Source organism: Pseudophryne corroboree, chromosome 2 (genome assembly GCF_028390025.1).
Source record: "Pseudophryne corroboree isolate aPseCor3 chromosome 2, aPseCor3.hap2, whole genome shotgun sequence".
In the NCBI taxonomy this organism is placed as follows: Eukaryota; Metazoa; Chordata; class Amphibia; order Anura; family Myobatrachidae; genus Pseudophryne; species Pseudophryne corroboree.
This window is the reverse complement of record NC_086445.1, coordinates 747593129-747621024: the sequence shown is the minus strand read 5'-3', so window position 1 is coordinate 747621024 and position 27896 is coordinate 747593129. Positions and strand designations below refer to the sequence as shown.

Genomic DNA, 27896 nt, shown 5'->3' with positions numbered 1-27896 from the left:
CGCTCCCTGATTCTATGTTAAGCAAGTTCGCTATATTTAGTGTCCCTTTATAGAGTTACGGAGTATAGGCTTTTACATAATTGATGTCTATAGAAGCTTGGTGTCTAGCAATATATATGTAAATGCTTTCGTTTTTTCGAAGATCGTTTACCGATTATGTTGATTATCTTATCCATGTACATCTTGTACTTAATAAGTCTATGAAGTTTTACTGTTTTCCGGATTTCCCCAGACAGCGCTAATGTGTATACCTCCGTTACTCCTATCTCTATATGTTACTTGTACTTGCAAAAACTCAATAAAAATACTTTGAAAAAACAAACAAAGTAATTTACAAGAAAGAGGACACTTGCAGCAGTAAAGAAAAATTACCCCTCTTTATTGATGCATTTCAATTGCTAAACATTTTGCCATATGATGTAGAAAATACATAAAATACGAGCTACTTTGTAAAACCAAAGACAAACATTGAATCCAATGATAAACTATGTTTTCACAATGGACCTTTATCCCATATAGTTAGTAATAAATTTTAAATATCTATTTTTTTGTTTTCTTAAAACTGAGTTTACATAACCCTCAGAACACCGGCAACACAAACAGTACAATAAATTCCAAGGAACTACAATTATAGCCACTTGGAACAAAATATATATATAAAAGAAATAAAAGCACAACCATATAAAATATGATTTTGTTAGGTTCCAACACAGCAACTAGCATATCAAACACATTAAAGAAAAAACAGACATTGCAATATCAATGATTAAAAGCAAAACGCTAACATTACATATAATGTACTGCTACATGTAGTGATCAACATTAAGATAAAACCTAAACAAAAAGAAAAAAGTAAAAGGTCACCCATAGTAAGTTAAGCAAGACAAATGCAAGAGAACGTTCATATTGGGTTTAGTGAATGCTTTCTTTAGGTTGCCAATGATAAACACACATTTTCCTAACTAAACAGAAAGGTGTCATCCCTTCTCTTATTTTCAGTGCCAGCCTATAAAACATTAGCAGAAAAGGAAATATTTAATCTTGACTAGTTTAATTTGAAACAATTCAGTGTTTAATTTTATAATATGTACTATTGAGACCAAAAGAAAAACCAAATACCATTTTATATATTGAAAAAATGCAAACAGCCTTGTTGCTCATAATAGGATACTTAGAACTCACAATATAAATGCAACAGTGACTTGATTTATTAAACATGTAGGATAATGCTCACATTCCACTCTAAATTATTATTTTTTTATAGTTCTGAGGAATGGTAAAAACCCATATATACACAACAAATATATAAAACAAGTTTTTAATATAAGAAAAGAAAAAGTTTCATAAATCATACCAATCTTTTTCCCCCCTTTGAAAAACACTAGAAACTATTCTACAGCTTTATAAAAGGGGAATAAAATGCAAAACACTGAGTGATAAATATGTACAGCTTGTTAGCCAGTCTACAGCAGAGTTTTACAGTCCTTTCTGTCTCAGAAGAGCGCACTAAACCCCTCCTCCTCAGATGTGGCGTTGGAAATGTATAGCTATTCAGGGCTATTTAAACATGGTGGTAGAAGAACATTATGGCAGTGCTAACATTTACATCATCCCTGTATGTTATAGCTGCAGTAAACTGCAGGTGCTGGTAAAACTACTTTGTGGATATGAATAAACTCTTTAGGGAGAAGAAACTCTTAAAGGATACAAACATCTTCAGCATACGTTATTGTGCAACAGGGAATCCACGGTGTGATTAGCAGGATCTGTGCACACTTGTTGATCGGTTACCATATTCCTGGCTGCCCTCTAACCACCAAATAGTTTACAACAAAACCAGTCTTATCAGTGAGCAAAACTGAACAGCTTAGCAAGACACGGGGAGGTGTTGACCCTGCAATGAGGGGTAACTGACACAGCCAAAATAACTACAGCACATACTGAATAATAGACTCCATAGGCACAGGTCAAACATATCAAGCAGGAAAAGACAAAAAGGACACTGCTGGATTTGCCATAATACTAAAACTAGCTCAGAATGGCACTGGCATGCTCTGTGATGACAAATGACTGGTAACTTAGTATAGACCCATCGTGCCAGTCAGCACAACACAATTACTAGGCTAAGCTTTCTTTGGTATAAACATCCTATAACTAGCTTGCATGTATTCTCACAAAGACTGTTATTACCTAACAAGCAGAAGGTCTGGTTTGAAGCGTCAACTAAAAAATAGAGGGGATTTATTGCACAAATGAGTTAGAGTAAACACTAATAAAAACTTCCACAGTCTGAAGAGATCTGAAATGGTTATCTACAACTAACCAGTTTATGTGCCTGTATAACAGGACAGGAACCAACACAGCCCAACTCTAAAGCATCATTAGGATTCCCACTACAGAAACACAAAACCAAACGAGGCAGCTCCAAAATATTACCCCAACTGTACATCTCACAGGCCTGTTCTCACTCTTGCTTCAAGGTTTAAAGAATTGCTTCTATTCAAAGGGGCTTGCCAGCCATATAATAAGGCAAGCTTACTGTAAACTAATCACTATGTTGGCATTTAAGGCACTACATTAAGTGGACATACATGAAACAAGTTATCACCATACATACCTGTGCAAAACAACTCCGATTTATCATTAACTCACTACTATGCGAGTACAATTCAGACATAACTAATTTATATATATATATATATATATATATATATATATATGTATGTATGTATGCATGTATGTATGTGAGAGAGAACTGTGTAATTTTTTATATATATAACCAGTGTTACAGTGAAATTTCTGTTTCACACACACCCACAATTTGTTTTGGTTTACAAAAAAAAAAAAAAAGTATTTTTTTTTTATAACTATATGTATATAAAAAACCTAACCACTACTCACCCCCATTCCCAAAGACTGACAGACACATGTACAGATAAGTTCAAGTATCATCACTAATAGTTTGGATTAGACACAAATTCTTTTGATGCATTTCGGGTGATGACTGCACCATTGCTTAGTAGATTTGCTTTTTCTCATATGGTGAATCAGAAGGTGCATATTTCACGGTGTAAAATATGAAATCACCACAAATACAAAACTACTAATTTAGTTTTAAATTCTTTAAGAAACTTGAAAGGTTGTTAGTCTTCCAGCCTGGTGGGAGAACGGAGACAAAGGGTGCTAAAGCAAGCAGGAGTGAACTATATACAGTCATTACTATGACCAGAGAGAAGACTACATCATGTGAAAGCAACCTTTTACATGTTAGTCCTTCCACAAGGATTGTACGTATTGCAAGTCACTGAATACAGTGGAACGCAAATGTATAGGGGAACATCTTTTCAATTCCTAGAATGCAACTCTGAATAATATCTAATAATGTAGCAACAGAAAGTTAATGTCTCATTTAATGCATACAGTAATAGGAATTCAAATAGCCTAAAAACTGTAAACACTTTTGTACCATGTACAACTAAAACATGCTTAAAGTGGAAGTTTCTCCATGAAATGTGCAGTATTTCACATTAAATATGTAATCACTAGATCTACCTCATTAGGTTCTGCAGTTGACATGCATTCCAAAAACAGTTCAAATGGATCATTATGGCATAAAAGAAATGAGAGCGCCACCAATAGTGGAAGCTTTCCTGAATCAAACAGGTCATCCGCGAACTGAGGGTAGACAAAACCTCTCCCCTAATTCAAGGATATAACAACCTTTTATCTGTCCGTATGGAGAGTTAGAGACCGCTTACAGTGTGCTCTGTATTTGCCGTTTCTCTGACAGAGGTAATATGGCAACATCTCCTTAGTTTAACATGGGGAAATTATTTCAATGAGGAAAGCCTGTAGGAATAAGAGGCCCTCAAGCTGCTGTTGAAACTACACATCCCAGGATGTCCGGATAACAAAACTGTGGCAGGGCATGCTGGGATGTGCAGTCCCACAGCAGCTGGAGTGCCGCTTATTGCCTAGCCCTGGACTAGGGAATAATCATTTGAGATTGTAACACTCCTTACCAATTCTATGATTGCTTAAAAGAAAACGTGACTCTCCAGATAGTGACAGATGTAATGTCACCCACACCCCAGTGGCTTAATATGTGAACTTTAAAAGAATGTTGTGTTTTTTTAGCAATTCAGATCAATGCAAAGAAGAGTTTTAGGAAGCATGGATTTTTTAAGTATATAGTTAAATAGTCTATCAAGTTCCTCGCTAAGTAGACATTTTATTAGATTGCATGATGCCCTAGATGAGGCTTTCTGGTGTTACTTAGAGCACACACAAGGAGCCGATATAGAGTAGTAGCAACATGTGTATGCTGCTGCACGTCGTTCACGTAATTATCACTCATTTCCACTTGTCTCTCTGAGGGTGGAAGAAATAATAAAGTGTGATGTTTTCTTTACTGCAATTGCCAGTAATGTGGGCAGAAATAGAACAGTGAACCGGCACCCGAGCCTGCATTACATAGGAAGGTATTACATATTGCCACACCCAGAGACACAGTCAAATGTCCCAATATATCTTCAGGAGTTACATAATATGCACCAGTGTCATCTGTATTACCACTGAAATAAAACTGCATTCTGTGGTGCATCTAGTACATGAAGCAGCTATTACATTAAAATACTTTGTGGGAAGCAAAAGAAAAAAACATTTTTTAAAGAACAAATCATTAAAAAAAAAAAGTTTTCCCCCTAAGAACTAATGAGCATGTATAATCAAAACCTAATTACTTATAAGCATCTTGAATACTTCATTTGTCACACTTTTAAAAGATTGAGCTTATCTGTAGCAAAAATTAAAACACACTAAAATAAAAGAAAACTTTTTTTTCCTAAAACAATTTCTAAAATACTAAGAAAAAAAAATGCAGTAAGACCATGAAGAATGTTATTGCAGTCCACAGCTATCCATCTTCAGCAGAAGAGTGTCCCGAATCCTTATCAATGCAGTCTTACACTAAAGGAGCTATGCAGGAAGATGATACAAAACGTGTGATACACAAACCACAGAACGAGTTAACACTGAACAAGCTTATGCGACTACAACAATGCAGTCATTATGGAACAGAGCCCCTTTTTCCTTCAAGCGTGCTTCTAGCAAATCCTGCAGTATAACAGTCAAGTTTCCAAAAAGCTTCCAGATCCTGGATTATAGGTACGAGTACTGGTTGATGTTTGTTGGACTTAAAGGATATCCAGTGTAGATTGCAGAACCCCTAGAGGCACCAATATAAGACTGGGTGGCAAACTGGTGGGGATACTGTGCAGGGGCTAGATTTGCAGAGGTCAGCAAGCTGGGTCCCACACTGACCGGGACCTGATGCACCAGAGTACTGGGATGGGTAGCATAGGTTGTGTGCCTTGAAGAGCCCTGAGGGGAGAAGAGATGAGCTATAGATGTAGTGGACCCTAGGCTTGCGGCAGTAGTGGGAGCATATGTGTACATATGAGGCTGGCTTGTTAGATGGCTGGTGGCTGATACAGCTGCCGCAAGGTGGGGGTGCACTGTGGAATGTAAGGGGCTGTTGTGCTGGAAAGTGAATGGTGCCTGAGAAATTGATGGGAGAGGAGCAACATAGGCTTGCTGTCTACGAGGAGCAGGATTCATGCTTCTCTCCTGGGATCCCATGGAGGCCGACTGCTGGTTCTGAAATCATTAAAATAAATAGGTTAGTGGAGAAAAAGACATACTGCTTAAGCATGAATGTATATGCTTACTCTCAGTCCCATGTCATCTAACAGAAACAATTCAGACATGAAACAGTCGAAGTAGACTTACATGGGGGAGACTATGGGGTATATTCAATTAGTGTCTGATCCTCTCCGACGGAGAGGATCAGAAACTTCACTATTCAATTTGCGGGTATTTCCAACGGGTTTCTGCCCGTTTCCGACAATGCCGAGCCAACTTTTTTTTTTAAGTCGAATCGGCATGGTCTAAACCGGGCTAAAATCCTTTTGGAAACGCCCGCAAATCTGACAAAATACATGAATCAGCAGCTAATCCACCGATCCAGGTGGTTTCTGACAACTCGGAAAAATGGCAACAGACTTGAATAGGTTGAATCCAGATTCGACCTATAAAAGTCGGAAAATGCCGTTTTTCCATCTTGTTCGGATTAATTAAATACACCCGTACAATCCAGATTAACTGAATACACCCACATACAGTACAATCCGGATTAACTGAATACACCCACATCCAGTACAATCCGAATTAATTGAATACACCCACACCCAGTACAATCAGCTGGAGATTTACTACACACACGACAGCAAAAGTGATCTATATTAATTTCAGTGCAGACAATCTGTACAGTTTACATTTATGCAGATGTCATATCATAAGCATAATATATCTGCTCTGTAAATAACTTCCTTTCAAAATGCTGGCTGGTCCAACTTTTAACTATCAAAATGCCAAAAAGGCACATTCTACTAAACAGTGCTTGACCAAAGTAGTCAAGATTTGATCACAGACTGCAGCGGGGTTGTGTTGGATAGGAGTAACCGAGTGCTGAAATGAATGATGAAAGGAACTGGCAACTTACCTGACTGAGGTTGAGAGGCTGCACTCCATTTAGCATGCGGTGGGAGCGATAGCCTGTTTGGGAGATGCAGCTACCGGATGATTGTCCATTTGAATTGGAAGTTTTCACCTTGCCAACACTACCCAGGAAACCTGCAGGATGATTCGATGAGAAAAATACTTTCCAAACTTAGACATGCCAGTGTTGTGACACTAGGTTCTGCTGCCAACGTAACTTAATGATAAAAGCAGTAATGCCCATATAGTGATAGCAGGTCACGCTGGCATATTCTACCTACTGAAATCAGTTCTGCAATAAAAAGGGGCTAGGTCCGGTATCATCCTTTACAAGATCAGAGCAGAAATGAATAAATAAACCAATGCAGAACATGATCAGAATAGGTCACAAAAGTACACAGAAAATGTAAAATGAAAATACTAAATTCAAAATCCAAAAGCAGTAAAAGATGTCATACACCTTGACATGATAATCATGTATAAAGTCAGTTATTTACACTATTTATCATTATTAGTTATTTACACTGCATGTTCTAACGGATGATTCAGTGTTTTACCGACCTATATCGTATATCTATAGCTTCTCTGCTGCTATTTTACACTACCTCAATGTCTATATATACACTGATGTTGGTAGTGGAAACGGACATAGAAACATGGAATTTGACGGCAGATAAGAACCACTTGGCCCATCCAGTCCTTACTGTACTTTGTATTTCTGTCCCGGTGGCTATTTGTGGTCCTATATACTGGACACTCCAGTGGATAATCAATTGAGCAACCAGAAGCATGGACTCGTAATATGAATCCTTACAGGTCTTCATGAATTATACACCACAGAATATTTTCTGTATGGCATTTTTACCTTATATATATTACGATGTGTTGTAGTGCAATTTTTTTCCATGGGTTTAAATTTAGAATATATTGTATATTATGTTCAGCTGTGCTGAATGATATTCCCCTGGGGTTTACCATTTTACAATACATGTAACTATATTTGTCACAATTGTGTGTGTATTTGTGTATGCATATATTTGTTTTTGCTTTTACATTTCTGAATGTATTTACATGGATAAGCAACAATAATAGTTAATGGTTTGACAGATTGGTCTTCTCTCTTTTTGACATACTGTACTTATGAATACGCTATATACAAGTGTCTTCACATAAAAGACTATAAAATGCCCCCAAATACCAGTCACTGCTTGGCCAACCGTATGCATTAAACAAGGTTGCCCATCGAGCTGCCAGTGACTTATAGGACACCACAAATACCCATTATTTCACTGCCTAGTTCTTATTTAAAGTTTAACAAATGCTTTTAATAAAGAGAACGTACCTGTCAGATGATTATCCAAACTGCAGTCATAAATCTGCGTCTTTAATGGAGGCACAATAATTGTGCGGGAGCTAGAACTGTGTGTGTGGGCTCCTCTGCTACCTGGGATTTCAAACACTCCACTGACTCCATTAAGAGTAGAAAGGTGATCTGCCAAGTATGGGCTGCTGACCGAGGAGTCTGAGTCCGGGGAGTCATTAACGGTCACATAGCTGATCACATTAGACCGCAGCTTCATGCCCGAGCTAGGAAGAGACAGAACAGAAAGCTGATACAGTGCACAAGCATCCCGTAACACTTATATACAAGAATCCAAAGTTCTGGGTTTATCATTTCAAACTGTGACTAGTGTGTAGGCCAAAGGCTTTTACAATGAAGAGTCCACTTTCTGCAGATCAGATTCTAGCTTTATTGCATTCTAGAAAATGCAGAATCTGACAGAATCTGATTGGTTGCTTTGGACACCACCACCACTTGTTTTAGAGACTTTAGTATATCTACCCTCAGGTCACAGACTGGCAAACAGCCAAATATATTAACCAGTTTAAGATTATGAAAATCCTCAAAACCAATCCTGTAAATTGCTGGAAACCAGAGCTAACCAGCCTTGGCCTTGAGAACCAGAACACAGTCCCAAGTTTAGTATGGTAATACCTGGGCTAGAAACATGTGGTGCTGCAGGCTTACCTTCCAGGCTTGTACTTGCTGTCCTCTTCCTCATCCGTATCACTGCGAATAGTGATAACACTCACAGGAGGGCTGGGGGTATCTGGGATCACAATGGGTTGGCGCTGCTCTTGGATTGGGAGGAGGGGGTTGTATGAAGTGGACGCATGGAATGGGCTGCTCCCCACTAATGAATAGACTTGGGATGGGAGAATATCTAAAGCAGAGAGTGTCCTGAATAATACAAAAGTGACATAGTTAGGGCCAGTCTCAGCAGCATGCAAGCATTTACTTTAAGCTAAATTTTATCTATAAATGTGAAATATACAAAAGCGTCGCAGCAACATTAAAAATAGGGATTTTTTGTTGCTTACCGTAAAATCTCTCTCTCTGAGTCCATCTGGAGGACGCTGCGTCTGTACTGATGGGTTAGAGAGTGTGTGGGAGGGAGCTTTGGCACAGAACCAAACTCCTCCCCCCTCTAACCCCTCCCATCTCCAGCCTGACCAGCCCAACACCTCAGTTAACGTTTAGCAAAGCCAGAAGAGGCACACAGAATACAACCAATAAACCAGACAAAAATATGGGAGAGATCGCAGCGTCCCCCAGATGGACTCAGACAAAGATTTTACGGTAAGCAACAAAAAATCCCTATTTCTCTGTCATCCATCTGGGGGACGCTGCGTCTGTACTGATGGGATTTCCCAAAGCCAGCTAAGTAGAGGAGGGAGAACCAGACGGCAGAGCCGCCTGAAAAATCTGACGCCCAACAGAGGCAGTCTCCAAACCAAAGGTATGAAAACGGTAAAACCTGGTAAAAGTATGCACGGAAGACCAAGTTGCTGCTCTGCACAGCTGCTCAACAGACACACCACCGCGAACAGCCCAAGAGGCTCCAACAGCTCTAGTCGAATGAGCCCTCAACGAACCAGGAACAGGCAAATCTGAAGAAACATAGGCTTGTCGAATAGCCGACTTAACCCATCGTGCCACCGTGTTTTTAGAAGCCAGCCAGCCACGTTTGGGCGCATCAATTAAAATCAACAAGTTATACGTACGACGAATAGCCTCTGTGCGGGACAAATAAATGCGCAAGGCTCGAACAACATCCAACGATGCCAAATGACAATCTCGGCCAGAAGGTTCAGGGACAAACGCCGGTAGTACTATGTCCTGATTCATATGGAAGGCTGATACAACCTTTGGTAAAAAGGAAGGTTTTGTACGAAGAACCACTCGATCATCGTGAAACACCAACAAAGGCGGTCTGCACGAAAGAGCGGCTAACTCAGAAACACGCCTGGCCGAAGCAATGGCCAAAAGAAAGACCACCTTCAGAGTAAGAAAACGTAAGTCGACAAGTTCTAATGGCTCAAACGGAGGCTTCTGAAGAGCCCGAAGAACCAAATTTAAATCCCAGGGTGGAACCGGAGGAACAAAAGGAGGTTGAATTCTGAGTACACCCTGAAGGAACGTCTGAACCTCCGGAATAGCCAAACGTCTTTGAAAAAGGACCGACAATGCCGAAACTTGACCCTTAAGAGAGGATAAACGAAGTCCCTTAGTCAATCCCTCCTGAAGGAAAGACAATAGACGCGGCAAACGAAAAAGGTGTGGTGACAGTTCATGCTTCTCACACCAAGCTATGTAGATGCGCCATACCCTATGATAAATACGAGAAGTAACCAGTTTTCTAGCTTGAATCATGGTTTTTACTACTGGCCCAGAGAACCCCTTAGCTCTTAATATCTTGGATTCAAGAACCATGCCGTCAAAGCCAGACGACTTAAATCGTGGTGGTGACAAGGACCTTGTAGAAGTAGATCGGGTCTCAGAGGTAGCCGGAACGGGTCTTCGGCCACCATGCTGCGAAGAAGAGAGTACCACGGCCGACGCGGCCAGTCTGGCGCCACAAGAATGACTGGAAGACCCTCTCTTCGAATGTGTTGAAGCAGTCTCGGTATCCGAGGAAATGGTGGAAATACGTATCCCAGTTGAAACTGCCACGGAGCTGTCAATGCATCGATCAGCGCCGTCTGAGGATCCTGAGTCCTGGACCCGTACCAGGGTAGTTTTCGGTTGAGACGAGACGCCATGAGGTCTATGTCGGGTGTTCCCCAGAGAGACACGAGAATTAGAAAGACTTCTTGATGAAGCTCCCGTTCTCCCGGATGTATCGTGTGACGGCTTAAGAAGTCCGCTTCCCAGTTGTCGACGCCTGGAATGTGAATGGCTGAGATAATTGGGATCCACCGTTCCGCCCACTGGAGTATATGTGCAACCTCCTTCATCGCTCTCCAGCTGCGAGTTCCTCCTTGTTTGTTTATGTAAGCCACCGCTGTGGCGTTGTCCGATTGAATTCATACCGGGTGACCCTGAACACTGGTCTGTACCTGAATCAGAGCATAGCGAATTGCTCTCAACTCCAAAATATTGATTGGTAACCGTGATTCCTGACTGCTCCAGAGACCCTGGAAATGTTGGGTTTGAAACACTGCCCCCCAGCCGGTGAGACTGGCGTCCGTGGTGATCATCATCCAAGACCAGACAGTGAACGGGGCCCCTTTTGTTATATTTGGACTGTGAAGCCACCAATGAAGAGACTGTCGAGTCTGAGTCGACAGGCGACACAATTGTAAGTCCAGACGTGGGCCCGCCTGATTCCAAGAGCCCAATATCTGAGATTGAAGGGCCCGAGCATGAAACCTGGCATACGGTACTGCTTCGAAGGTCGCCACCGTCTTGCCCAGTACTTGCATACATCGGAGAATGGAGACCCGAGGTAATTGCAACAGGTAACGAACTCTCGACTGGAGGTCCTGGAGTTTGTCCTGAGGCAGAAAAACCCTCTGACTTCTTGTGTTGAAAAGGAGACCTAGAAAAATCATCTCCTGAGAGGGAGTCCAGGACGACTTCCGGAAATTCACAATCCATCCGAAAGATTGCAAAGTGCCTGTGGTGGTTCGCAGATGCTGTTGAAGAAGCTCCGGAGACGGAGCTTTTATCAACAAATCGTCCAGGTAAGGAGTAATGTTGACTCCCTGACATCTGAGTATCGCCACTACATGGCCCAATATTTTTGTAAACACTCGAGGGGCCGTGGAGAGACCGAAAGGAAGAGCCTGAAACTGGAAGTGCCATGGACCGATTGCGAACCGCAACAGATGCTGATGACCGCACCAAATTGGAACATGGAGGTACGCGTCTTATGTCGATAGATGCCAAATACTCCTCTTGTTCCATTGCGGCGATAATTGAACAAATCGATTCCATCTTGAATTTTTGGACAGCGAGATACGGGTTCAGGCTTTTTAAATTCAAAATGGGTCGAAACGAACCGTCCGGTTTGCTCACGAGAAAAAGACTTGAGTAAAAACCCTGACCCTGTTGTAGTCTGGGAACTGAAAGAATTACTCCGTCTCGCAAAAGTTTGAAAGTAGCCTGAATTAGCGTTTGTCGTCTGGAGGGATCGTTTGGAAGGGGAGTGATGAAAAAACAGCCTGGAACAGGTTCCTCCAGATCCAAAATGTACCCTCGGGATATTACTCCTGTCACCCACCGATCCGGTTGCGACAGGAGCCACGTTTCCCGGAAGTGTAGTAACCGTGCTCCCACTACCAAAGATCCCTCCGAAGATCTCCCCGCGTCATGCGGTAGGCTTGTTGGCTGGCTTAACCGCCGGCCTGCGGGATGACTGTGATCCCCTACCACGGTATGCACCTCGTCGTGGGTACCTGGAAAAGGCTCGAAAGGACTGGAAACTGCCCCTGCCCTGAGTACGAAAGGAACTAAACTTAGTCGATTTTGGCTTCTGAGGAGCAACAGGAAGAAATGGACTCTTGCCACCCGTGGTATCGGAGATAATCTTCTTAAGTTCCGGACCAAAGAGGTATTCACCCTCAAAGGGGACAGCTGTCAAAGTCTGTTTGGAATCAGAATCAGCATTCCAAACACGAAGCCAGAGCGAACGCCGTGCCGTAACCGCCAGAGCAGAAACACGTGACTGCAATGAGGCTGAGTCCAACAAGGCTTCCCCTACATAATTGATAGCCTCAGAAATCTGCTCCGCTAGCTGGATAGCCTCCGAAGGGTCATCAGATTGCATCCCCGACACCACCTGCGCCAACCATTCATCTACAGCTTTAAGTACCCAGGCACCAGTGAGAACTGGATGCAGTGAAACACCTGATAAGGTAAACATAGACTTAAGATTTGCTTCAATCTTCCTATCTGTGGAATCTTTCAATGTCACTGACTGCACTGAAGGAATTACCGTAGCTTTCGCCAGGTGAGAAATAGGAGCATCCACCTTTGGCGCAGTCTCCCAGAACCTGGTATCCTGCTCCGCGAAGGGATAAAGAAACCTTAAATTCTTAGGAGCCTGAAACCTTGAATCCGGTTTAAGCCAAGGTTCTTTCAAAATATCTGCAAAATGTGTATAGGAAGGAAAAACAGTTTCTAGTCTCTTCTGACGTTTGAAAAAAGGCAGAAGAAGTCTCCGCCTCCACCGTATCCTGAACATTAAGTGTCTGACGTATGGCCTCAATTAACAATTTGACACCTGAATTTACCAACAATTCCTCCTCTCCCCAGGCGGAAGAATCTTCCCTCTCAGGATCCAGTTCTCCCTCTTCCAAAGGAGTGTCTGGATCTGCCTCCTCACCAGGAAAGGTGATAGCAGGTAGCGAGTGTTGACGTTTCGCGGCTGCTGAACCCGAAGTTGTCACAATTTGATTAATAGACTGCGCTAAATCCGACAGACATTTACCCATATTCCTAGCCCAAAGTGGTTCCTCCGCAGGCTGATCAGTATGAGAACCTGACTGAGACTGACGCAAATCCGCAATAGCATCAGCCATGTTCCTAGCCCAGAGAGGTACCGACTGATCTGTCAACCCACTAGACTGCTCGACTACAGGCGTCCCAGAGCATGTAGTGCAGAGAGAACCTGGATCCGTGCTACCCTTAGAAAGTTTGGATCCGCATTGGGAACAAGCAAAATAAACAGCCGAGCCTGTCTTCCCCTTAGCAGATTTGTCTGGCTTATTGGCCATCCTGCAAATCCAATGATCAAGGCTATGCTTAAAAGGGGGATGTTAAAGAGCACTGCTATCTACCTTTTTTTTTTTTTTTAAACAAAACCCCCCTTAAATAAAGAAAACACAAAAATTAAAAAAATAGTACTAGGAACATAGGACCTCCCAGTAAGGAGACAATGGTGCCTAACCCTAGGCTACTACTCAGTTATTCAGAAAAACAATCACGGCCCCTAGTGGGGACTGTACAAAATACTTGCCGTTGGCCGATCCCTTCGCGACGGTGCGCGCCTCTGATAGCGGTGACCCTGGGCAGTAAGAAGAGCCGTAGCCTGGTCGCTCTGCCCGGCGCCGCCAAGAGCGGCTGTAAAGTACATCGCTTCTCCCCTTCAACGCGCGCGATGTAACCAGCACAGCGTGCGCTGCACACACACACATGTAAAACAGCCCAACACAGTGCTGTACTGCAGAACATACCTCATATAAGCACCTTAACAGATAGAGAGGAGGATGGGGGGCCCCAGTGTCAGGAGTGGTGACTACCCCGTAGGCTACATAGAGTGGGGAGAACTCAATAACTAGACCCCACACTCAGAGACCTGTCGCCTGTAAACAGGGACTTAGGTTTTCTTTGTTTTGTTTTATTTCCTTGAAACAGATCCTAACTAAAAACTAATAGACAGGAACTGTGCCTGCACTCTCCAGGCACAAAACTTAAACTGAGGTGTTGGGCTGGTCAGGCTGGAGATGGGAGGGGTTAGAGGGGGGAGGAGTTTCTTTTGATGGGTTAGAGTGTGTGGGAGGGAGCTTTGGCACAGAACCTATCAGTACACAGCGTCCCCCAGATGGATGACAGAGAAATAATACAGGCTTAGAGGTCTATTTATTAAGCCTTGGATGGAGATAAAGTCGCTGGAGATAAAGTACCAGACAATCCGCTCCTAACTGCCATGTCACAGACTGTGTTTGAAAAATGACAGTTAGGAGCAGATAGGCTGGTACTTTATCTCCATCCAAAGCTTCGTAAACACACCCCTAAAGCCACTATATGAAAGTAGAACATAGACCAATGTTTGCTTTAGCTGTGGATATTGTGTGTGAATGATTCGCATGTAAGCTCAAGAAATGGATCTATGTCACTCTACAATAGATGGCATTAGGGCTCATACATTTCAGCCATTAGATGTTTGACTACGCACCCAAAGGGTCCAGTAGCTATATGCCAAACTACCTGAGGTTACAGATCCTCATACACCCAGCATCCATACACCATGAGCATCCATACGGCATGACTCCTGGCGTGCCGCGTCAAGCAGTGCAGCAACTTTCTTTGTATTAGTCGCAATGCAGGCGCAGCTAAACACTATTCAATCTGTGCCAAAAACGCCAGGCTGCAACTTTAACTACTCAGGAATCGGTGTTAAATATGTACAAAGTCGCAGATGAAGCACAACGGAACTTGCCATGAAAGAACATAAAACCTTTGGCCACTGCATTGTAACACATACACACAATCAGACTCATTTGCACACAGATGTACAAGTACTGCGCATCAAATTAATCATTCGTCTCCTTAAGCGGTTCTGTCACTTCCAATTGTTTCATTTGTGCCACGAAGATGCACATCCGAGCATTAAAGATGTTCGATGTTCTGCGTGAGCTGGGTCACACTGGACCTGGCGCGCCAAGAAGGGCCGTTTGGCACGACTGCAGCAATAGCGTATGAAGACACATCTGTACATCTATAGTATCTGGCCAGTTACACTTCACTGCAGTGTAGAGAGCACCCATCATACGCAGACACAGTAAGATATACTGCACAATAGTCAGTCATGCTGCACTTAGCTGCAACAAATGTATGACATTTATGGTGTTAAGTAATCATCCACTCCTGAGCATTGAATAAAGAATAAAATGGCATTATAGACTGAATATCAGAATGCAAGTACTCGTAATGTTTTTCATATGCTTATGTCAGGAATACATACTGGCGACTTGTTCCCAACACCATTCTACACTGCACAGCTAATGGATACATTTTAAATGTAGCATCACAATGACAATGGGTTTATTAAAAAGCAGCGCTTACTTGGCATTGTTCTGTGTTTGCTGCAACTTGTTTTTCTTTGCTGAAATGTTTCCATTTTGTTGTCGAACAACATGAGCAACCCCCACATTGAGAGGCTGAGCCGCAGCTAAAGTCACATGGTTGGCAAGTAACGACGGCTGCTGCATCAGGGCGCTATACTGGTTTCCATGGGAATGTACATTTCTACAGGAAAGATAAGCATACTTGAGCACTTTTTTTCTATTTTGGATATATTATGCAAGTTTTCATCCATTTTTTATTTTATTTTGCAGTTGTCAGTTATCCACATTTGTTTAGGTATTATTTTGTTACTAGCAAAGAAAACCAGTATTATATGCAGGATCAACAGGCACATGGGAGGAACTTACCTCCAGTCTGTGAGCTGCTGGTTACTTCCAATAGTCTCAGGAATCACTGTTGACTGAACTGAATTGTGTAGAGCAACCCCAGGAAGTTGCTGCCATGCAGATGGTAGTAAGATCTGCTGTGTTCCACCAGGCCATGCCTGCTGGAAAACACAAAGGAGGGGACGACAGAGAGAAGTTTCTTAGTCAAAACAAAGGTCACTATTTTCTTGAAGACAGTGGATCTTCATCTTGCAGAGGTGGTGACTACTAAGACTGAACTAAGCAAATCAGATGACAGATGAAAGGTTGTGCTGCAGGAAAGCTGGGTGACTGCCACATGCAAGTTAATCAGAAAAGAAGTTTGTTTCCATTGGATTTTCATACTACTTCAGCAGCATAAGGACCAAAATCTATTACAGGGTCAAAGCTAAATACAATATAAAAAAGGCCACTGTGTAACATCTAAAAATACACTTTGCCATATCATAAAACAAAAATGTACAGCATTGAAACCGCTGTCAAACATCTAGCGACACTAATTATTGTTCTTAGTCATGTCTCAGGTAATGCTATAGAAGACAAAACACTGGTGTACACAGGCGAAACACATCCATATTTGACTATTTTTGCATATAGAAGAGAACTTTTTTTTTCCCCTTTAAAATCAGAACACTCTTCATTAAAAGTTAAAGTACAAGTGCAACAGAATAAAAGTATTCACCTAATAAGCCATGTACCGAATAAGGACAGGCAGCAATGAAGACTAACACAGTGGGTCAGTTTGCAATATCAGACATGAAATCTTTAATAGAGAACAAATGCCCAACCACATTAACATGTCAAGAGTTCTTTACGGAGTGGCATAAGCAGCAATTATGCATTTGGATACAATTGTGCTACCAATAAACTAATGTTCTCATTAAGTGTACGGTAGCTTCTAAATATAATTGTTTGGTCAAACGTAGAAACTATTACAAACTAGGCCAAAGTTAAGCAGGCTTAATTATTTTACCGTTGTCCATTTTCGCAGTAGTCTTCACACTTTTTACATGTTGGGACTCAGTCCAGGTGGCTTATACTGGGGATTTACATTAAACACCAGTCTCACATTATGCTAACAATTTCTTTTGATCTGTAGCTGCTTTTAGTAGACTAGGAAATGTTCCTCAGGTGACGTTGTACACTTACAACCAGCTGTAAGAAGAATCTATTAACTAAAATTACAAGATTATTCTCTAGACTTAAAATGACTTACTACATGGATACCCAATTGGTAGTTTAGTTTACATCACCTGTCACCTAAACACAATGAGGCAGCCATTTTGTGGGCTGAAGCCATATTCATGTGAATGCTATCCATTAAGTCACTAGCTCCTAGTGACAGGACAGGCCAAGTATTAAACAAAAACATGCACAGAAGTATCCATACAGTCACAAATACTGTAGGTCTACTCATCATTTCAGAGCACCGTGTATCATTACATTGCCTCATGCAGCTATATAAAAGGTGCATAAAGGAACCTCTGAGATCTTTTACCATAGCCATCAAGCTATGAATTGAATGTTTGGTATTTTCAAAGTGGCATGAGAACATTGTAACTGGTCTACACCACTACAGACTAGAAATACAGGGGGGAACCAGTCATTCTGCAGCACAGCACATTCATGTAAGGAGTCTTTTACACTACATCAGTAAGCCTTGTGACACATTTCTGCAAGTGACAGATCCTTGTCTTATAAAGCACTGGTCCTGGCAAGAGCCTTCAAGCCAAGAAAGAAAGAAAACAAAATGCAAACAGTGGAGAGAAAAATCAAGTTTAATAATAAATGTGAAATCACACCATGCGTCTTTCCAAAAAGCCAACACCTGCACAAGACAAAGCATAGTTTAATACAGAGCAAGAACGAACATCCCAAATGTGATGCAGAGATCTGGCGTTCCAAGTCACGAACTGCTTTGACAAAAGGAAGGACAAAATAAGCAAAGCTTTGCAATGGAGTAATGCAAACTTAGGACAAGCGGTAAATAATGTCTAATCCATTGGCAAGCTGGCTGGTAGACTAAAGGTGAGCTGCACTTAGATTACTAGATTGAAATAAAGTCTTTGGAATGTATGTCCTGCCATTTTTGGGATATGTTAATGGTGACCTACTCCAATCTACACAAATTGACCTCATGTTCATCCCAACCTGTTTTCACAGGAGTCTAACCAGTAGAGCTCTGTAACAAAAATCACTGCATTCCTGGCAATCACTTGAAAAAAACATAAGGACAGCCAATTAAGTAGTTTAAAGTGGACGTGTTTAAAAGAAAATATATATATATTTTTTTTAAAAAGCGTTGGCTGGGATGGATCAGAGATTATAGTGGACATGGTCACAAAAAATTCTCATGGGATGTATATACAAGGATATGATTTTATACTACATTAATAAAAGGATTCAAAGCTCATCAAAATGAATGCAGCTGTGATCACTTTCAATATTTTCTGTACAGAACAAGACAGGAAATATCTCTAAAAATAATGCAGACATCAGACGATGGCTACTCATATGCCTGTACACGTCTAACAAAGTCCAGAATTTCAGTAAGTTGTATGTGAACTACAGGACGTTGTCATTTTGACCAGTGAATTACACTGCCATCCAGATGAACAGCAGATGGTACAAGCACTGAGATCAGTGGCCTTTGAGGCCTTTCCAGAGCATCTTTCAATAGCAGCATCACGTAAAAGGATGCTCTGAAAGCAATCATCTGAACCAATCCTTTGAATTTGTTTAGCTCACTGGAACTTTTTAACTATAATCACGTGTATATGTACATGCTTAGAACGGTGATGAACACCGGTATATACAATTACTAAGTTACTTCACGTTTAGGACATGAAGCTAAACTAATAAGCCGGGGTTAGGGAGGGGGGTGAAAGAAAAAGCATCAAAATAGTATGTTATGACTGATTATTGTATCAAGTGAATGCAAAGGGTGGTGGGAGGGAACGTCTGAGAAAACGCAGTGGGGTGAGAGCATATACACATGCCACACTGAGATCAAGCCTCAGCAATAACTATGCATGCATTAATAAAATGTGCCTTATTGGCTACTGAAGAAGGCATATTGTCTTCTGGAAGAAATGCTGGTTTAATCACTGATAAACTCTCTTCTAACTTTAATGAAGGGAAAGATTTTGACAGGCTACACTTTTAATCCGATTTTAAACACCATCAAGTGAAGACATCAGAAATACATCTGCAAAATAGGACATAAATCCTCGTTGTGATCGGAATCTTTAAAAAAAGAGTGGGGGCCTACATTTTTACGTAGAAGGTGGAGAGCGATCGTTAGGCCACCAACCCTCGTTTCACAGTGTGCAGTATAAAGAAACCATAATTCTAATTATCAGGATTCTGGAGATGTCCGTTAATAGATGGAGTTTTGGTTGCATTAAAAAAAATGTTTATGTATATAAATTGGGTGCAAGATCAATCCCAAAAACATTACTAAACCCAGAACCTAAGCTGTGCTCACCTTTAAGTTCAAATAAGATTGTCAGCATCTGTGGAAAAGCAATATCATTGAGGGTACAGAACAAGCTTTGATTGGGTTAATGGCTGAACAAAGTATTAGGGGTATATTGGTTAAAGGACTGCTGAAGCCATTAATTAGAACGCCACACAAATGAGAAGCTTTCAACGCTGCAAGTATCGGCAGTACAATACCTTTGGGCATTGACAATGTTAACTTGAAACAAGCATTTATGTTTATGAAAAAAATAAAAATAAAACAAAAGCTGCAAGGATTTCACATCTGCATGCAAGGAGCAATATCCGGTTATAACCAAGTTATAAAGAGATTGAGGGGCCAAGTTTGCTAGATAGTCTTAGATGGGAAGGATGCTACTCTCCTCAAATCAATTGTGCTTAAAATGGAGTGAAAAGGTCAGACGGAACGGAAGTAAAATTATCATGCCCCTTAGTGTAGTAGTTTCTCCTCACACCATGTGGCCAGATAAGGCAAAATATAAAAAATGGCCACTGAGGCAAACTCCCTATCGTGTCCCAGTAAATGCACTAATGTGGTATGCACGGGTGCTTAGTGCATTAGAATAATGGGGCACAACAGCGAGCCAAGCCAATGCAGATTATGGCAAGGACTCCACGTGCAAATCTATTCATTTTTTACAACAAAAAAATAGAAATAGAAGATACACAAGGAGTTTGTATAGGGAAATTTTGTGTTTTTGTTTTACTCATTCCAGCCTTTTTAAGATTCTGGTCCCTTGAGACATAGGGGTTTATGTGTCAAGCAGTGAAAAGAGTGGAGACAAAGACTAGTCGAGAAGTTGCCCATGGCAACCAAGGTAGCATTTATCAAGTACATTCTATAAAGTAATAGGTATCAGCTGATTGGTTGCCATGAGCAAATTCTCTACTATTTTGTCTGCTTCATACATGAAGCCCATACTCCTTCATTTTAAAGGCCTTATATGGCTGGAATGTTAGCATAGCAATACATGGCGTCCGATAATTAAAAACCCTTCTGAAAGTCCAATGCAAAAATAACCTTAAGACAAAAGCTTTGTAGTTGGAAGGATTAAGAGGGAAAAAGTTGAATTGTAGGAAGCAAAATCAAAACTAAGCCCCTCATTGGAACTGCTGCTTTAGAGAAAGCCAGGCTGAAACATAAGAGGCAGATAGCACAGTGGCAATCGTTTCGAAAGAGAAATGTGAAGAAAAAAAAACAAAACAAAACACGACATTAAGAACGAGCCGCTTAGAATGTTGCAAGAACACAGCCACAAGATGGAGCTCATGCTTCCATGCTCTTCTGAAACGTTCTACGATAAGAAGGAAAAGAAAACAGATACACATATATAATAAGGAGACTGTTAGTGTACACAATCAAGTGAAACAAAATTACCAGTACAGCAGCAGTCTGTTCAACTAACGCCGGCCGCCCGGCTGCGCAGTTCAAGGTAAATGGTACCGCATACTGCGGCGTGATGGTGGCTACGTGTGGATGAAGAGTTGTTACCATTAGTGGGGTACAGCTTTCCTGAAACGTAGATTAGGAGGTGAGTGAAACAGTGTACTTATAGCAGTAAATATTTATGTTTTAACAGTAACGTGATAAAGGCTATGTGGCACATTTACTAGACATGTGATAAAGCTATAAGTTACCTTTACTAGTAACGTGATAAAGGCTATGGGGTATATTCAATAACTGCCGGAAGCTGCCGTCTTGTTGGAAAGACGGCAGCTTCCGACCTATTCATTAGAGGCAGTTTTTTTCCGACAAGTCGGGAATTCCCGACTTGTCGGAAAACACGTGGATCGGCGGAATAGCTGCTGATCCGCTTGCTCCTGTCGGAAAAGTGGCCAAATCCGACAGGTTTTGGTCTCTTTTCCGACAATGTCAATCCGACTTTGTAAAAAGTCGGATTGACATTGCTGCCGCCTCCACCACCCACCCTGAGGGAAGCGGCGCCAGGGTGAGGAGCGGCGAGGGGGTGACGGGAGCGGCGCTGGGGTGACGAGAGCGGCACCATTGCTGCAGGGGTGAGGAGAGCACAGCAGCAGCGGCGCCGGGGTGAGGAGAGCACAGCAGCAGCGGCGCCGGGGTGAGGAGAGCACAGCAGCAGCGGCACCGGGGTGAGGAGAGCACAGCAGCAGCGGCACCGGGGTGAGGAGAGCACAGCAGCAGCGGCACCGGGGGGAGGAGAGCACAGCAGCAGCGGCACCGGGGTGAGGAGAGCACAGCAGCAGCGGCACCGGGGTGAGGAGAGCACAGCACAGCGGCACCGGGGTGAGGAGAGCACAGCAGCAGCGGCACCGGGGTGAGGAGAGCAGCAGCAGCGGCACCGGGGTGAGGAGAGGAGAGTAGCGGCGACCAAATCAGACAGTCAGATTAGGCTAAAATCCGACAGTCGGATTTGGCCACTTTGAATAGGGGTTGTCGGATCCATTGCGACAAATGCATGGCGAAATGGATCAGACTCATATTGAATATACCCTTATGTAGTACATGTACTAGTAACGTGATAAAGGCTATGTGGTACATTACTGGTAATGTTACAAAGGCTATTTGGTACATTTACTAGTAACATAACAAAGGTTATGTGGTACCTTTACTATGTGTGTAAAATAGATGTCCTGGAAATAGATTTAGAAATAATAAAGGAAAATATTTTAACTACTTGAGGGCTTTCCAACTATTATTTTATGCCTGCGTATTGCCCAACAGGAGAATTTACTGGCATAGAAGTCCCTTCCATTGTTGTTCAACTCCCCAAAAAAAGGTGAAATGTGTATATATTTGGTACTTCATCAAGGTTTTCTACATCAAGTAAAACTTTTTCCTCTATGCTCTTTTCACATTCAGGAGGCCATACAAGAAACACAATTAATGAAGAATGTATTAATGGAACAGGGCTTGTTAACAGGCACATGACTGTGGTCTTCCCCAACTGTGTACTCAGACGTGTGTATGACCAAGGTAAAGTTAAACGCATCTTTCTTTTTTCCCCAAACAAGCCTGGCTCCACATGTAGAGCTCTTTTTGGAAGGCTGACACACCAAGTCATATCTCCAGAAAGCACAAAGTATAATTCATGACTGCAAGGGAAACTGTAAATTAATTTTCATGATCTGCATTACTTTGATGGAACTTGTGAAACTTAAGTTCCGTTACTCACATTACGGACCATTCACCTTTCAGGGAATTGAACACTTTTACATGTAATTCACTGTTAAAAAAAAAACCACATTTCTACAGCAATCGTACAATTTCCAGAACTACAATAGCATTCTGCTACCCCCAATGTGGACAATGCTGGACACACACAATTTATGTAGTCTATTTGTTAATCTTAGAAAGCATACTCCAGAAGTTAACCTATCTTAAATACTGGGGCACAACATTGAGAAATACAGTGATGAGCTACATGTAAATACCAGAACTATGAATACATCTAAAATGGTCCTGCTCACTTGTCTGGCTACCTGTGAGGAAATATGAAGCGCCTAAGGACTTCCCACAAGTCAGCCAGACCTAAAGAGAGCGACACCAAAAACAACCATCTTCTTAATATTAAAAAGGGACTAACCTCAAGCAGGGATAACATGGGCAGTGGTATCCCTAATGGCATTGAACTGTCCAAATGTGTACAACTTCTTAAAAATAAAAGGACGCTGGGATTTCTCTCTCCTTTACCATTCCCCGTGACTATATATGTACAATGACAGTGCCATATTAAGAACTGCTGACCTGTAATATCTAATGTTTTATGTCTTCCCTTAACTCTACATTCGAGAGATAGATTTTTATAAACTTATGGGTTTGTGCCAAAATCCTTATTTTTCAAGCCCATCAGACAAGCACGAGAAGCTAAATAAGCGACTGAGATTTATTTCCTAACTGAAATAAGTTGATCTTGGTGCATTTTATGTGGAGAAAAAAAAAATTGAAAGAATTGGTAATCAAAACAGGAATCTGTGGTGGATGACATATATGCTTGGATCTAAACATACCAAAGTATTTCTATTGTGAAGGATATAAACACCAATAAGAAATGCTAAAAGACAAGTGGAGTGAAAGAGACTTGGAACTTCCCGTTATTATGCCTTAGGCTTTATGGATTATAGGGGTCTTCTCTTCTGTTTTGAGCAGATGAATAGAGGGGAGATGGAAGATAATAGACTGAATCGGATTGGAGAAAGTAGGTCACTTTCCTCATTATCTGACCCTTCTATGTGAAAAATAGGCCCACACACTGACCAGACAAAATGTACAAGACACAAAAAAAAGTATATTTAAGCAGACCATGGATGTTCTTAGTGGGCACCTTTCAGGCAATGATGTTTTAACATGAAATTAAAATAAAATAAAATGTAATTAGGGTCAAAGTAACTGTTAGTAATTCCCGGTATGTGCTTCATGTAATTGGAAGCAGTACCACTTGGTCACATCCAGACACCTCCCCTCCCCCCCCCACCCCAATATGTGAAACTGAATAAATCTGGTTATTTTTTGGTGACATCAACCAACCTATTGCTAGCATCAATTAGGCCCCTTTAAAGCTAAAACGCAGAACATTTATTTAGTCTTCCTGTTATTTGCAGTATGAGGAATCTACAGTATATTACAGGGACCCCTAGCCATGGCATTGGTGACTGGAACCAGTGCTACAGTGACTTCATTTGGTTAGTCAGACTGAGGAGAGAGAGAGAGAGAGAGGACTACACAACACACACACACACTGATGAAAATCTGATTTTCAGAATTGTGAAGCATAATGAAAAAAACATATTTACATATATTTATAGAGAACGCTACTATAAACATATGTAGAAAATCAGACAATTACATAAACACAAGCCTGCTGGAAACCGATTGTCCAGCAGGCTTTCACACACACAATCAAAGATTGAGAGTCATATACATTGCAACAGAAGTAAACAATAAAGCCGTTTAAACAAAATATATATGCAGTTCTCGTCTGCAGACTAGTTTCAGATATTTACATCTGCTTTCCATAGTTTGCCTTTGTAAGACAAATAGGTACATAGTTCGTAAATCAGTCAGTCAATATGAAACACATATACAAATCTATTAGAACATATATAAAACTCAAAAAACAATACTGCGGCCTCTCACCAGCTGCTAAAAAAAAAAAAAAAAAATGCTTTCACTTGAGATATTAAAAAACATGGACATGGATGGGTGTCTGTTCCAAAGACCTCATATTAAGTAGCACTTGCCGTTAGTCGCAGTGGTGAAGTATCACCCTGTGCTAAAACTTTATTTTAAACAATCACATTTGAAAAAGATGTATTAACTTTTTTTTTTTTTTTTTTTTTTTGATGGTATAAAAACCATCTGTGTGCCAATACTTAATGTAGTCTAGCATGGATATATATTATTGGCATTCCGTATGGCAGAGTCACAGGACTCCCTTCATTTTCCAGGAGTCTTCATGAGGTCATGTTTCCATTACAAACGTAATAAAACAACTTATTCCAGGTATTTTTCTCTTCCAGCAAAACGTCCCAAACTATTTTTAGGCAAAATTACTGTGTCTGAAGATTAATGGCTGGGCTAAACCACGATCAGTTTTCAAATGGGCACAATTAACTTGAGGAGAGTGGAGGAGGAGCACTGAAAGGACTCGTTTCATGTAAGGAAATGTTTGATAATGGAATTTGAAGAGGCTAAAATGAGATTTTGACAATGCACTTCTTAATTTAGCAATGAAAGGATTTGCTGTATACAGAATATACGCTGTCATAGCCCATATGGGAGCTATTTTTAAACATCAATCCTAGGCTGGAAAGTATTAAAAAATAAAGTGCAATATGAGGGAGGGGGTAGCACTACTGGAGGATGCTCCAGGATTTAGAAACCTAATTACAACAGAGCTCTACTTACAGGGCCTGTGTGATTAAAACTACTATGCAGACATTGATTCAGGCATGTTACTGTACACGTAATATACAAGATTTAATACAATGGGAGGGGGTGGGATAAAAAACAAAAACATCTGCTATAAAAGCTTATACACATTTCCACTCCCTTATAAATTTTACTAGGCAACAGTTGGGAGTAAATTTCATATACAAGCAACTGCCTAGAAAATACTATAAAACAGTTACCCTGTCAGTATGAGACTACCCGTCCATTTGTAAGAAATCAAGCATTTTCTTGTTTAATACATATGTTCTCTTTTAAAAGGGGAACTATCACAAAGTAGAGATCAAAAGCACAATTCTAATAACAATGACTGGTGAATTAAGACTGCAAAATTACTTAAGACTTTGAACGTTAAATACCTATATAAAATACATATATGGCTAATGTTTTCAAAGGTCAAGTTAAATAGATTTAGATTACATAAATTTGATTTCATATCCCCAAACAGTACAAAGTCTGGGCACATTTACAGCAAGTATGTAGTGACTACTCCCACTACAGTGCATTAATAACAGGGCTGAGCATCATTCCAGAGGACAATTCAAAGACGGAGAAACCAGCAATTCTGCTCATGACAGTGAGATGTGTTCATGGTCACATCTTTAGTAGAGTCATAATAGAATCCAATATTGGACACACCCAGCCTACTTTCCCAATGAGGACATCTGAAATAAAAAGGACGCCAGGAATTTGGAGCAGTGACTCACAGTGACTGGCAAAGAACTTTGCAGCTTGTAAATCTTGCTCTTGTAATTTTGTGAAATTTAGACAAACTTAAAAAAAAAAAGCTCAAGAAATGTTTTTTCCACCAGATTACAATGTTTGTTTTTTACAAAAAAAAGAATAATTTAAAAAGGCATAACACGAAACGGTCACAAAAACAAACTGCTATAGAGCATGCTGCTGCAAATACCATAGCATGACATCAGCCGGTCTGGGAGTCAACCAAAGGTATCCTTATTGTCAAGTGTGCAATATTTTAAAAAAAATTAACTTTGCTACAAAGACTCAAGCATTATTTTTTTGGTTGACAATATTTTTGTTAGAACGTTTTTCATTCCTAGCATGAACTGTCCCATAGGTTGAAAACTCAGAAAAAAAGTTGACTGAGGGCAATTGCTTTAATACATTCGTATACTGAATGAGCCAAACCTTGCATCAAGCCATTGATATGGGTATACTGAATTACCTGTGTCAGGAGCCCAGATTGGATCTGGAGAGGTTGAGCAGCTGGAGCTTGGGGAACAAGGGGGACACTACTGTCCATCTGAACAGGAAAACCGGAATGCTTGGTAGTTGCTTGAAGTCCAGCTTGAAAAATAAAACAAAAATCAGTATTTATCAATGGACTGAAGAAAGAAATACCCGACGTCCTACATGGAGATAAAAAAAACATGCCGTTCAAATCTAAATATGTTCAAAGAATGTACTATTAACATGGCAGCTAGTGATCTAAAAAGCGTGCACAGTGCTGATCACTCCAATGTAAACACAAAGGATCATTTTCAGACAAAAGCACACACTTATCTTCCACCCACACCAACCGGTCCACATGTGAGCCAGGCCCTTTGCCTTAGCTACAATACTTGGCAACTCACAGTTGCCATCATATTAAAAACAGACCCTGCTTGGAGCTACGATGTGTGGGCAACTTCAGTTCAGTATTGCCATGTGGCTGAATGTGGAATAACAACGAAGCACTGTTACAGACCACACTATAGTCTACCAAGTGGTTGGGTTAGGTAGGGGTATTATCAAGTTACCTTGAAATGCTGGAGGGCAAACAATAAAAGTCTGCTGGAATGGATCCGTTTGAGTGCAGAGCTGTGTTGCTCCAGGCTGCAAAGACACTCCCTGCTGCCCTACGCCGGTCACTGGTGCCGCCGATGGTGGGTAAAGCGCGGACTGATAGTTTAGTAACGAGACATCAGAGTTGGCCAGTGAAAGAGTAGCTGCGGCAGAGGAGCTTGATGCCAGTACACTCGCCTGAAACAGAAAAGCAATCAGTTGTATTTACCAACGTGTGAAGTGTACAATGCATTAGACTGTTTAGTGGTAACTATTTTCTGCAAACTCAATGCCTGGACCAAATCTTGCTGTAGGGCCTGGAAGTCATTTTGTGTAGTTAACCTTTGAGAGCTACATACCTGATTGTGCACAGTATTCAAATGATTACTGAAACTCATGGTTAGATTTGTGCTTGTGTTTGGAGCCACGTGAGTAGTGAAAGGACTCTTGATCTGGTTCACTGTGTCATACATATTGTTCCTCCTCTTACAGATCTCCATGTTCTGAAAACATGACTTCACACTGTGGGGAACAGGAAACAAAACATTAAAGTTACACAAACACAAAATCAGGTTAACATTTATAAAAGCTAAGCAGTGCCGCA

General features: G+C 41.1%; 1 protein-coding gene across 4 annotated transcripts in view; it reads right to left on the bottom strand.

Moving 5' to 3' along the window:
* Window positions 1-358: 358 nt before the first annotated feature.
* Window positions 359-27896, bottom strand: part of HIPK1 (homeodomain interacting protein kinase 1) — a 172182-nt gene continuing 144644 nt past the window's right edge. The window contains exons 7-16 of one of the 4 annotated variants that reach the window (XM_063955420.1): window positions 27652-27814; window positions 27268-27490; window positions 26694-26815; window positions 20957-21091; window positions 16060-16196; window positions 15692-15874; window positions 8588-8800; window positions 7901-8145; window positions 6563-6693; window positions 359-5658 (exon numbers count right to left, since the gene is read on the bottom strand). In XM_063955420.1, coding sequence (XP_063811490.1) covers window positions 5161-5658; window positions 6563-6693; window positions 7901-8145; window positions 8588-8800; window positions 15692-15874; window positions 16060-16196; window positions 20957-21091; window positions 26694-26815; window positions 27268-27490; window positions 27652-27814 — 2050 coding nt within the window. In that variant the 3' untranslated portion in view covers window positions 359-5160. Of the gene's footprint in view, window positions 5659-6562; window positions 6694-7900; window positions 8146-8587; window positions 8801-15691; window positions 15875-16059; window positions 16200-20956; window positions 21092-26693; window positions 26816-27267; window positions 27491-27651; window positions 27815-27896 lie in introns of all 4 variants that reach the window. The other 3 variants (XM_063955419.1, XM_063955421.1, XM_063955422.1) reach the window with 3 other exon arrangements.